Source organism: Rattus norvegicus, chromosome 1 (genome assembly GCF_036323735.1).
Source record: "Rattus norvegicus strain BN/NHsdMcwi chromosome 1, GRCr8, whole genome shotgun sequence".
NCBI lineage: Eukaryota > Metazoa > Chordata > Mammalia > Rodentia > Muridae > Rattus > Rattus norvegicus.
Window position 1 is genome coordinate 261,663,350 of NC_086019.1, and position 13,686 is coordinate 261,677,035.

The window sequence follows — 13,686 nt, forward strand, 5'->3', positions numbered from 1 at the left end:
AAATAAATAAATAATCAGATAAAGGCGTTCTATTCTATTTAAGCAGAGAATGATAGAACTTAGGAAACTTTGAACTCAGGCTGCACATGCACTTCACACATGTGCACACAACCCTACATGCTTAAAGTGTACACACACAGCCATGTACACTGTGCACACTCCACACAGACACCAAGAAGAAGGAGGGCGAATAGGAAGAGGAGGAGGAGGAGGAGGAGGGGAGAAGAAGAAGAAGAAGAAGAAGAAGAAGAAGAAGAAGAAGAAGAAGAAGAAGAAGAAGAAGAAGAAGAAGAAGAAGAAGAAGAGGAGGAGGAGGAGGAGGAGGAGGAGGAGGAGGAGGAGGAGGAAGAGGAAGAGGAAGAGGAAGAGGAAGAAGAGGGAGATTCTGAAGCCATACTTCATCGCCCATTCACATGATGTCATCTCCATACTAATTGCTTCATAACTCAAGGCTTCGATTTAGTGAGATATTGTGTCCTCTCGGTAAATAGTAGTTAATGAGTGTGAACACATATCCCTCGAAGAGAGCATACAGGGACGATTCCCTGACACCTTTTAGGTAGCTCTGCAGACTGTTAATTTGCTAACACAATTAAGACTGACGACACTTTTTTTTCATAGTTTTCAGACCTTGCTATGAGATGTTCATCGGTTTTGTTTCCACAGTTCTCTGTTTCTGTTTACTTGATATTAACAAAGGTCAAGGCTCTAATTCTACTAAAAAAAAGCAATCTCCTTTTAAAATCAAAACAACTCGTGACAACTTGTCCATGGGGACCTGGCAAACACTGAGACACTTCCTGATTAGAAGCCTCTACGGCTTCCAATGTGTAATTAAACTGATTCAGGAAAATCCAAAGGAAGGATTTTCTTTCTTTTTTAAAGGACATCTTTAAAAGTGCATGGTAAATGTCTTCAATGTAGATATCCTTCTTAGAAAGGTGTTTGAGGGTTTTCAAAATGGAAGGTCAGGAGGCTGATGCAACAGTTTTTTTCCTATTTTTTTATCAAACTTCTACAAATCTTCTGAGACCTGATAACGTGTACATGTATGTTCATGTAAGGCTCCATAACTCCACTGTGCTGGTTATTTTTTGTGTCTCTGTAACAAAATACCCAATAGGAACAATGTGAGGGCAGGAAGGTTCATTTGGCTCAGGGTTTCACAAGACTCTAATCCATCACAGCAAGGAAGGCATAGCAGAGTAGCTTGGGTCATGGTGGTGGGAACATGTGGTTGTCCATACCAAAGTGCATCAGAAACCAGAGAACAGGAACCAGGGAACTGGGTGTGGTTCTCAAAGGCTGAGCTGTAATGATTTCTTTCCTCCAACTACACCGCTTCTCCTAAAGGTTCCACGGCTTCCAAAAGTAACGCAACCAACTAGAGAATGAGCGTTCCAAGACGTGAGCCCGTGGGCATGTGTCTAATTCAAACCACTAAAGCCTCAGTCTTAGGAATTTCTTTCTTGACTCATGATCCAACAGCAAACACCTCCCCTGAGAAGTATGTCAAATGCCAACTACGTCTAGTCAAGCAAAAGCACCATTTCAAGAGTGTAGAGACTCCAGGACAGCAATTTAATGTAAGGTTCCCTAAGGCTCCTCCTCCTGATGACTTCCAAAATTCAAACTACAGCTCAAACTTCTCTTGAAATGAACGCTACAGATTCCTCAAAGAAAGCCCTACTTTTTCCCTCCTCAACTGGCTGGGAATATCAGTGGCATCCTTTTACTCTGACATCCAAAGTATGCTTGTTCAAGGACACTTCAAGGAGCATTGTTTCAAAACAGTAGAGACAGTAATTTTTTAGTCATAAGGATAACCCTTAAAAAGATATTTTAATTTTATATTCAAAGATTTTAAAGGTACTGCATACATAAAGCCTGATATAGTTAATCTCAGAACCCGAGTCACCTGCTCTTTTCTCAAAGACAAACAGTTCTGACATTTTCTCTTTTTTTTTTAACAAAAATACTTTATGTAAATCAGGCAAAATTGAATATTCATATTTTCCTGAGCCTACTTCAGACACGTAAGACTGCCTTATTCCTGCTTTATTTGGTTACTGATGCGTCTTAAAGATCACTTTCTGTATTTTAGAGTGGAAGGCTGAGCTATAAGACATTAGCACACTACTCGGTGCCCGCAAGTCTTCTGTCCCTGCCTCCTGCAAACTCTGATGTATGAAGGTGACTCTGTACACAGCTATAGCTGCTGAGAACAGAAATGCATAGTGCTTCAGGTGCTCTGACTTTCAAAGACCAAATACAGCATTTGACTTGGCCACAGACATTCTCGCAACCGTTTGTTTTCCACTGTAGCTGAAATGGCCTTCCTTTATCACACAGGGTCACGACGTGGATCTTTCTCAATACAAAGTGCGTCCAAGATGCTCTTACAGCAAGATCCGCAACACGTGACCTAAGCAGTACAGAGGAAAACCGCGTGCTTTTTGTCATGTGGCCTACAGCCCATAAGCCTAGAGATAGTAGTAGGCAAATGATGGTACACAAATGAAGGCATGGAAAAAAGAAGTGAAGCCTGTGACTGAGAGAAAGAGAAGCTCCTGAGGGTAACGTAGGTGACTAAACGGCTGGCTTTGACTCTGTGCGTGGGGCAGTACTCAATAGATGTAAGAGAGAGGCCTGGAGAGGTCTGTGCTTATCTTTCTGACTTCTCGGTCTATATATTCTACGTATTCTGATGCTAACATTTATTAAGCAAGAAGGGTCCTTCCCCCACCTTCAGTCTGGTGTATCTGCAGAACCGGAAGCTCTTGCTTTGCTTGCACAATGGCCGGAGGTGGAAACAAGTGTAACAGAAACATGAAATCCACACAATGGAGTCCACCATTTACAGAGCATGTATTGTGTGCCAGGACCACGATGTAACCCTTATGTTATTTTATCCTTGATACTTCTCTATTATATGGGTACTGGTACATGGTACATTTCAGATGTTGAAACTAAAACTTGAAGTGCCTTAAATTTCATGTCTATGGAATGTTTGTACTGGAGTTAGAAATTTCTTCATGTTTGTGTATGAGGTTGATTACTCAGTTGATAGAGTTAAAGCAAAGGAAATATCCTTTGCATATCTGGAGTGGAGGCTTTTTATAGAGAACAGGAAAGGAATTCCAATGCTATTCTTTGTCCATTTCTTAAAAATAAAACTGCTTGCTGCCAGTTGTGTGTATTTATACCATGAAAGTATCGTCCGTGGGGACCCAGGCCTTGAAATGAAAGGATATATGTTGTAAATGAATTTTGGCGAAGTAAGAAATGATCTTTAAAAATCCAAGAGTTTTGAAGCAGCAAGGAAAAGGCAAGTCTAGAACTCAAAATCAACTTTTCCTTGCTTCAGATAGAAAAAGAAAAAAAAACACCCACAAAACAAAACAAACAAAAAACCTTAATATCCTAGTCTTAGTTTTCTTTCTACTGCTGTGACAGAATACCATGACCAAGGAAACTTATAAAAGAAGGCATTTAATTAATTGAGCTTACAACTTCAGATGATTAGAGTCCATCATGGAGGCACAAAGGCATGGCTGTAGGGACATTTGATGATTCAAATCTTGACCTGAAAGTAGGAGGCAGAGAGAGGGCAACTGAGAATAGTGCAAACCTTTTAAAATTTCAAAACTTGTTCCCAGTCATACACCTCCTCCAACAATGACACAGCTCCTACCCTTACCCAAACCGTCACACCAACTTGGGACCAAGGTTCAAACACAAGGGCACAGTCCTCATTTAAACTCCCACAATCCTGGATACTATTTCTTATTTAATAAATGCAAGTGGTGAAGACAAAAGTCAGGTTTTATTTATCTTTTCTGCATGGGGTAATTAGAATTTGTCATTGTTCTCTTAATAGGTTGAAAGACGAAAGAAACAAACATCATAAGGAAACGGATTCAGCAAGGTTAACACATCTTTACGGTTAAACACAAGGAAATCTGTTGAAAACCTAAATGCAACCCAGTCAATCTACTTTAGAGAAAGTAAGTCACGGAGGAGGGAAGAGTAGCATGGAGAAGTCTTTCTCCAGAAGGCACCCGCTTATCTTTTTCATAACAACGTTCTATTCTCAGGAGATTACACTTCAGAGAAGCATAGCTACTGTCATTTTCATAATACATTAAAGTCAGAAATGAACGTCTGTTAGTCTTTTACAGAATGCATATGGCAAATCTTTGAAGGCTGGACTTTGATTATGATCAAAGGTAGAACCTACAGGGCTTAAGTGGGGGGTCCCTAATCAAGAGAGGGATGCAGATTAGTAAGACTGATTTTCAGTCATCAGGAAGTCAGAACACACTGAGCAAGTTTTTAATAATCATTTTTAAAATGTAAAAATGGTGTGAAATTTGTATTTCTCTATTGTCAAAGTCTATGCTTGTGGCCTAGTGTTCTGATCTACAGTTAATTATTCCATCTGCAATAAAATTTATACTTCAAATGAACTAATTTTATGCTAGAAATCCAACCTCTTTATCACATGTGAACTGATGAATGTAATTATTCTCAGGGAATTTAAGGGATCATTTACTTTAGCGTCCATATTTCACAATAGGAAAAAGATAGAAGCTCAGGGACTTGGATGATTATCTAATGTCAAAATACCAATCAACAACAGATCTGGGGCAAGAATCCCGGCTTCCTAATACCATTTTCAATGCACAATCTGATTTTCTGTTACTACAAAACCATTGATAAGGCTCAGCAAACAGCATTCTAGTTGATTGTGGTATCTTTCAACTGCTTAAAAGTATTTAATTGACAATTAAATATATACATTTATGGGAAATGATATTTGTATCTGGGATGGTTTAATTAGGCATCGCCCCCATAGACTCATGTCTTTAAGTGCATGGCCCACAGGGATTGCCACTATCAAGAGATGTGTCCTTTTTTTTTTTGGTTCCTTTTTTTCGGAGCTGGGGACCGAACCCAGGGCCTTGCACTTCCTAGGCAAGTGCTCTACCACTGAGCTAAATCCCCAACCCCGAGATGTGTCCTTTTTAGAATAGGTGTTGGAGAGGGGAAAAAGAATCGGTATAGCCTTGTTGGAGAAGGTATTGTCAGTGCAGGGATGGGCTTTGAAGTCTCATATGCTCAAGCCACTCCCAGTGTAGCACAGTCTCCTTCTGCCATCTGTGGGTCAAAATCTAGAACCTTCAATTGCACCATGTCTTCTTGTACACCATAATTTCCTACCATAATAGCAATGGACTAAACCTCCAAAACTGTAAGCCAGCTACCCCCAACGAAATATTTTCCTTGTAAGAGTTGCTGCGGTCATGGTGTCTTTTCACAGCAATAGAAACCCTAACTCGGGCAGTACCCAGGCACACAGTATATAAAAGCAAAGTTTAAATATAGAGCATAATAAGTTTTACTATCCAAGTAGTTCCTTGTTTAAAACTGTCCCGGAGAAAGAAATTATGAAAAAAAAAAAAGGAAAAATGCTCGAGATGGCATTGTAAGAGATTTCAACACTGAATATTAAACAAGTCTCTCATTTGTTATTCAAATTAGATGGATGAAAGACAGATAAAGATGTAGACACAGATAAATAGATATAGATATAGCAGGTTCTGTGTAAATTATTGAATGTTTGGCACTGAAAAAGACAACCATTGGCCCTCTCTTCATATGTCTTATAATCTACGAAAGGTAATTACAAGTGAAACATTTGCTCTAAAGGGAACTTCTTTTTTTTTTTTTTTGAGATATGTAAAAGGCCAAACTTACTGGCAAGGTCAGTTTTCTGTTTTTGTTGTTGTTGTTGTTCTCTGTTTGTTTGTTTTTTGTCTTTATTAACTTGGGTATTTCTTATTTACATTTCATTGTTATTCCCTTTCCCGGTTTCCAGGCCAACATCCCCCAACCCCTCCCCCTCCCCTTTTCTATGGGTGTTCCCCTCCCCATCCTCCCTCCATTACCGCCCTCCCCCCAACAATCACATTCACTGGGGGTTCAGTCTTGGCAGGACCAAGGGCTTCCCCTTTAAAGGGAACTTCTTGAAGAGAAGTTCATTACTGCTTTCTAGTTTAAAAAACAAACAATAAATGCCTCAAAATCTTTTTTTTTCTTTTTTTTTTCTATTCTTTTTTTCGAAGCTGGGGACCGAACCCAGGGCCTTGCTCTTGCTAGGCAAGCGCTCTACCACTGAGCTAAATCCCCAACCCCTAGACACACATTCTTAAGTCTGCATGTACCTTTAATCCCAGCACTGAGGAGGCGGGGAGATCGCTGTGGCCTTGTTTCCATGCACCCAGGACAGCATGTTGAAGCAAGAGTTCATTCTCACCCAGGTACATAAGCAGCCTGGGGATCCACCTGAGATATAGTTCAGATGTTCTCTCTCTCTCCACTGCATAGACATAGGTATTCCAGGGTCCACATGTAACAGCCCTTACTTCAAGTTGTCTTTCTACAAAGTATTCCACACGGCAGGGCTGGTCCGAGCTGGTGCTGTCCCTGTGGCCAAGCTGTCCATATTTACCCCAGCCCCAGGTATAGAGTTCTCCTGTTCGTGTCACCACAGCTGTGTGTCGGGATCCACAGCTGGCCTTGACTGCATCTGAGCCCAGGGGAAGATCCAGGAGAGCTGGGAAGGGCTGGATGGCTATGAAGTGGGCAGGAGCTCCAACATCAGCCAGAGCTGCTTCCTCTCCTCTGAGACCATCGTCATTCAATTCTGTGGCTTCAGAAGGTTATGGTGTGTTTAACATTCAGGAGCCTGGGAATGTCCACACACTCTTCCGGCAGTGGCTCTATAAAAGACTGTTTTAGAGCTAGCTCCAGAGCTGGTGCCCAACCCTTACTCAGTCCTAGAGGTTGGACATCAGCCTCCCCACAGCAAAGAGTGTCCAATGGTTAGTGAGGATGATTCTCAGTGTCCAGCACACAGTAACAAGCCAGGAAGGACATCCTGGAGGGTGACCTCACCTTCCTCTCTCACTGTTTTCTTCTCTGTTCCGCTCCTTGTGGGCAAGGCCAGCTGCCCTGACTCATTCCAACCCCAGATATAAATATCCCCAGTTTCACTCACACACACAGAGTGCCAGCCACCTGCGGCCACCTCAGCCATCCGTAGGCCTCACAGTGCCTCCAACAGCCTTGGCTCTAGTTCTGCCTCCAGCGACCGACCTGTGACCCAGCTGTCCATGCGAGTCACCAGGGCAGTGTAGCTCCAGCTTGCGCTCACTTGGCAAACATCGTCAGCAGCATGCAGTGGTTCAGGACTGTGCACTGCATGTTGGCCGTTCCCAGAGCCCAGCGCTTGCCCAAAGCCACAGAAACCAAAGCCGAACCAGGCTCCTTGCCGTTTCTCGGCCATGTTCAGGTTGAGGCCTCTGTGGGTGGCGGCCACTTGGCTGGGGTGCAAGATTAAGGCTACAACTCAAGGAGAGTCTCATGAACAGGACACCTCAGGAACACTGGCGAATCTCGCCTTCAAGGGGCTGCAGCTGCGTTATCGGGTTTCAGAGGCATTTGGAAAATTTCCACTGGACCTTACTTGATAGTTTATTCTTTCAAGAAATCTGTTGCGCCTTTCCTTTGGCTTAATTCAGTGACTATGGGCCCCAGGGAGACAGTCGCACTGTTCCAAATGCAACGCCACTTCATTGGACTGGATCAGAATTTTACAGACACTCTAAAGCCTCTTAAGTCAGACCTGAGACCACAGCTCCTGGATCCCCCAACCAAGGGAATCTTTTACCTTCCCCGTGTCCTTGTACCCTCAACCCATCAGGAAAGCCCTTTAAGCGGGAAACCTTGGAAATGGCAAACGCATAGTAGTGCACAGCTCCGAACCCTCAAAATCTTTATATAGATATGAAAAGCAAAAATCTGAACTTGAGTCCAAATTCACAACTCATGTCATACACAATTGCCTCTACCCACAGCCTTACATTGATGGACTGTTGTGTTTTTTGTAATGTACACATCATGGTATAATATGTTGTTCTGCCTGTATAATAACTTTTTTTCTGGCAATATTCATAAGTACTTCATTTTCCAATAAATTTCTTCTCTGAAAATAAGTATGTTAGTTATTCACATACACATGTATCTGGGTAAGTATGAGAGTATACAGATGCATGTGTATGAATATGTGTACTCATGTGTGCCTGTGGCCTCACAGGTATGTGTCAATGCATGTGTTTGTATGTGTTCGGAGAGAGTATGCACTCCATTTGTCAACACTGAGCATCTAACCCCAGTTAACTCAGTTACGGCTGCTACACAAGAGGAAGCCAAATCTCTCATCTGCTGGGTTTGAAGTATAGAGGCTCAAACACTGTTGCAATGGGACTGATGGTGGAGGGAATCTGTCTGAGCCTGAACCAGCATTCAAGAAAATGAATCCAGTGGAGCCTCTAGTTTTAGTGGTGCCTACATCTTAAAATGTCCCTTCATGGAAGTAAATATATTTTTAAAAATTTTTCATTCATATGGAATTACATTTTCTGACACTTTCAACAAAAAGAAGTTTGACTGATATCCCAACTATGCAAAATAGCCTAGAGTTCAACTGGAATACAGAAAGCCTGCAATCTCAAGAGTAAACATGTGAAGATCTGCAGGACTTGGTTTTATAAGCACAAATAACTAATATCACTCCTATAAGAAAAATCCAATATAACTACCTAGGAATTTGGGCACAAATGCTGTCTTTAATCTTTTACTGGTGTTCCCATCAATCACCTGTAATAATCTGATGAAGATTTGACAGATTTGATCCGCATCAAAACCTCTGAAGTGACCCTAATTATCAGATCACACTCTGAGAATACTGATGTGGTAACAAAGATATTTGTTGGCCTCTTTCCTGCACGACTAAGGATCCACTAGTAGAGTTCAGTGTACGCCATACAAAGTAAGCTTCAGGCTCAAAAGTCTAGGTTGTAATACTTGATCTCTAGGTTTCTCTGTGCAGATAAAGACTTAGGAAGTTAAAGCTGTTGTTAAATCTCTCAGTGTGGGTTTGGAAACTGGAAACATCTAAGGAGTTCTACACTGCCTTGAGGTTGGCATGGTCTCACACTGTACAGAGGTCTTCTGTTCTCTGTGAGTCTAAAGAAAGGGGAGCTAAGGGAATACACAGCTAGAGGCTGAGGTCCACCATATAGTTTTCATTTTCTTTACTCTCTTTCTAATTTTTTCAGATAAGATCTTATCATGTAGCCATGTTGAGTTGAATTTGGACATGAGACCATCTTGACTCAAGCCTTCCGAGTAGTCAGAAGTTGGCATTCTGATGAATACTACTACATCCTTTGAGCATTGACTTTTGGCACTAGTTGTTAAGAGTGGTCGTAGTTTCCTGAAAAAGACAAACTTCTATACAAGAATATCTTGTGGTCTAGTTACTGAGAAAGTGGATGCCCGTGTTAGAATGTTGCAAAAGCACAGGGAGATGAGACAGAGCAAAGTGCAGGCATCCTCATGTAGCAAAGCAGCATAATGAAACCCATTTCATATGCTTACCCAAAGCCTAAGCAACAAAGAGTGGGCACCAGAATGGGAGAATAGATAAACTGGAATGAAGACTGAGAATGAGAATCTTCTAGCTTGAAGAGCCTGGGCCTCTCTATGGCAGGTAGGCCATACAGAGAAAACCAAAAAATCCACAGGAATCTGATCTTGAATGTCTTTGATTTTTTACACCATGGCACCTTGGAACTCTTGGGGAACTCTGGGGAGGGGGAGCGTTGTGATAGGTAGAGCCAAGTTCTAGTAGGGTTAATCTTTCTCATAAGGTTTATTAAGAAATCTCATGACTTTATACAGAAGGCTTGGAAAGGATCATGAGATAGTTAACCCTCCCCTAAAGGTTAAGATTACTCCAGACCACCTCTCAAGGAGATGTCTAAGTTTGATTTTTCAGTGCTAATACTTTTCTAAATAAAAAATTCACATGCTAGACTCAAAACAAGTCTTCAAATATTTTACCTATGGAAGTTCCTTCTAAAATGTGCACAAGCAGGTGTTAAGGGTGGTCTCTCAGTTGTCGTGTTCTAGAGGGAAAGAAATCAGACAAAATGATGCATATCATTTAAATAGAAATGTGTTCATCAAAACTAAGAAAAACAAGAATTTCAAAAGATAAATTAGCGTAAGCTGTCCCAAAGTGGCTTCTGAATTGTGGATTTTAAAGGAATGTTTATGAGTATTTATGAGGTAGAAGATATATTCATGAATGCACCTCTCAAATCATGATGACCTCCCCGTTAGGGTACTTCTTCCCATGAAAAGTCCACAGGAAGAGTGGTTGCCTCTGCCATAATATAAGTGGTATTTTAATTATTGTAATAAGATCAGGCTTCTTATAGTGCATGCCCCTTATTAGTGTGTGTGTTTGGGGAAATTCCATGGTGCCTTGATTTCTATTATAATAGGAAGAACTTAAAACATCAGCTTGAGTATGTTTATCCACCAAGAGGCATCCTGACTATCAGAAGGCACGGCTACTGAGATACAACTTCAGTTATCCTCAGTGGCTTTATATCTAAATCCTTTGACATAAAAGGATGAAAATAAAAGTTTTGGTATGATATTAATGAAATCTACTGTTGTGTGTCCATGAATTCAAATATTACGCACTTATAAAGTCTTTCTGTGTGCTTTAAAAAATACTTGGTTCTAACTGGAAAGAAAAATGGAGTCAATGTGTTGTGTTATATGTGCATGCTTATCTTCGATGTTTAAAGCATGGGAGAAGCATGAAAATACCAATCACTAACTACCTAGGGGAGATGGTTCAGTGAGTGGGAATGCTTTCTGCATAAGCAAAAGAGCCTTAATAAATCCTCAGCATCCATGTAAAGAGCTGACTGTTGACCTGTGCACGAATAACTCCAATGCCATTGAGATTAGAGATAGAAGTCTCAGTGGGTCTTACTGAGTGCTAGGCTAGCTCCAAGCTTGGTGAGATATCCTATGCCAAAGAAATAACAGGGAGACTGATACAACAGGACAGTGATGTCCTACTCTGGACTCTGTACATGTCCCTACACACACACACACACACACACACACACACACACAGTTATCTAAAGAAGAAAGTAAACATGAGAGAAAAGAGGTGAATGTGAGCATGAACATCCATTTTAATCATTAATCATATTTTAAACTTGTAAGTATCAAAAATATATCCAGTATTTTGTAGAATGCATATTAAGCAGGGTCTTCTGTTGTTCACAAGGGTGAACTCTGATTCTGAGAACAACAACAAAGACTTGAGGAAAGAAGCAAAGGATGAGTTCTGCACAGCCCATGTACCTTAAGGGCACCTGTGCACTTGAGTCCCTGTGGGAGACAGTGATCCCTCCTCTTTGCTGTCAGGTAAAGCCGTGGCTCTGCTGAAGCAGAACTCATACTACTCATGCTCAAGGGAAGTTTCGGGAGGACACTCTGGGAGGTACTTAGTAACAGAGCACCACATTGCATGCCTTGACCTGGGAAGACTATTTTTATTACCCACCCTTGTCCCAGACAGAGAGATCAATGACATTCTAAAAAAATGAGTCAACCCAAACTAATTGGCCAGTCTCTTAAAACCAGGTTACTCATGGTTAGCCGAGCAGGAGCTGCGACACTGCAAGTCCCACTCCAGCAGTTGGAAGTGCCATCATTGGCTCTCCCTATATACCACACAGGCTTCTCCTCCTCCAGTCTCCTCTCCTCCAGCATTGCACTGTTTACTTAACCCCAGAGGTGAGCAGCATGAGTTTGTAGATTTCGTGTGAGCTTCGTCTCTAGGGGATGTTTTACTGGTGAGAAAACTCTCAACAGTTATCCCACACAATCATCACCATGGGGGTCTGTCTGTCTGTTCCCTGTGCCAAGTATCTCTAGGGAAAGAGTGCAGACAGCTGAGTATTGGCCAGTCCCCAGGATCCCTGAAACCCTCCCAGCAGAGTAGAGGACTTCTATTTCCATCCTACCTCGGTTCTTAGATCACATCTTATCCTATTAGGTAGCTGTCTTAGTTAGGGTTTCTATTCCTGCATAAACATAACCAAAGAAAGAAGTTGGACTTACTCAACTTACACTTCCACATTGCTGCTCATCGCCAAAGGAAGTCAGGACTGGAACTCAAGCAGGTCAGGAAGCAGGAGCTGATGCAGAGGCCATGGAGGGATGTTACTCACTGGCTTGCTTCCCCTGGTTTGCTCAGCTTGCTTTCTTACAGTACCTGTGACTACCAGCCCAGGGACAGCACCACCCACAATGGGCTGGGCCCTCCCACTCTTGATCACTAGTTAAGAAAATGCCTTACAGCTGGATCTCATGGTTTCCTCAAGGGAGGCTCCGTTCTCTGTGATAACTCCAGCTTGTGTCAGTTGACACCCAAAACCAGCCAGCACAGTAGTGGTCACTATTATTAGCATCATGATTAAGTTTACAGGTTGCTGGGTTATTTGGCTTTGTAGACGAACATGCCTCTATCCTCTTCCCTGTCACAGGGAGTGCGTGCGCACTTACTTGCCAAAGGAAATAGAGCATGATGGCATCAGAGTGTAAGATTCCACGGGGGATAAATATAAATTGAAATCCTATTTTGGCACTTACCCACAGCGTGGCTTTGAAAAGCTTTAGTTGACGCATCTAGATCAATCTCCCCGCTAAAATAAATTTGTTTGGTAAAATAAAAGAGAAAATATTTTAGGGCATCATCTCTACACTTAAGACGTGGGAAGAATTCAATAAAGTGTGTAGCAGTTGACAATCAGTCCCATCTGTGAAGTCCCCTAAATAGAAAGATCTGTGTCAGAGAGAATGCATATCAGACGGCTTTATAAGCATCTCTATATCAGTCGTAATAACAAGTGTGATCTTTACCCTCAGTTCTGTGGGAACTTCTTTCATTTCCTTAAAATAAGCAAAGGGGTGATTCAGCTCCTCCACATATTTAGAAACGCGTTCTCTATTTGAACTATGTGTGTAGCCAGGGCGCCTTCCAGTCATTTAAGATCCATTAGACTCCTCTGCTGTAATTAGACTACATCTAATTAGGCCTGTAATTGCAGAGCGAGGACAAATTGGTTCAGCCAAGTTGTCTTCAGCTGGGAATATGGCCACACAACAAGCTCCCCAGCTCCCACTCTTTGAGGGCCTTAAACACTCTTACAGCAAATATCCTTCTACTCCCACCAAAACAGAAGGGCAGATGACTGTTCAAGAGGGACTGAGTCTGACTCTAAGGAAGAGGGCACTGTCCAATCAGACTCATGAGAAGGACAAATTCTGGTAATGAGGCAGCCAATTCTTCAGGACATCTTCCTCTCTCTTTTCTCATCTTCCCACCGTCCTTTCTTTTCTAAGAACAACACAGAAGTTTTCTAGTAGAACCCATCCACCGTGGTTACTATTGACATATCCATTGTCACGCATTTGCTTTTCTTTTAGAGAGAAGGCAAATTTGGTCTGTAGCTCAAACGATGACAGTTCCCATCCTGGTATAAGCTGATGTGCACTGCAGCCATTAAGCCACCTTGCTCTATTTCCTCACATTCTTAAAGGTAGTCACGAGGGACTTGCCTCACAGAGTATAGAGGGACTCACGTCAGACATTCCCCACCTCTTTCCCCGTCCATCGGCACAGTGGAATCTGAACACCTAGACTAGCCATGCAAAGACTGGGGTTAATTTGAGGTTCCAGTA

The 13,686-nt window shown here is 42.0% G+C and overlaps 1 protein-coding gene across 5 annotated transcripts in view; it reads right to left on the reverse strand.

The window, feature by feature from the left end:
- Rccd1-ps1 (RCC1 domain containing 1, pseudogene 1) overlaps positions 1–12,329 on the reverse strand; it is a 28,167-nt gene extending 15,838 nt beyond the window's left edge. The window contains exons 1-3 of one of the 5 annotated variants that reach the window (XR_010063295.1): positions 6,961–8,112; positions 6,228–6,715; positions 3,511–3,586 (exon numbers count right to left, since the gene is read on the reverse strand). Coding sequence is in view for 1 of the 5 variants with exons in the window: in XM_063281045.1 (XP_063137115.1) it covers positions 3,575–3,586; positions 6,228–6,715; positions 6,961–7,102 (642 nt within the window). In the remaining 4 variants the exon portion in view is untranslated. The other 4 variants (XM_063281045.1, XR_010063296.1, XR_010063294.1 and 1 more) reach the window with 4 other exon arrangements.
- Positions 12,330–13,686: the final 1,357 nt, after the last annotated feature.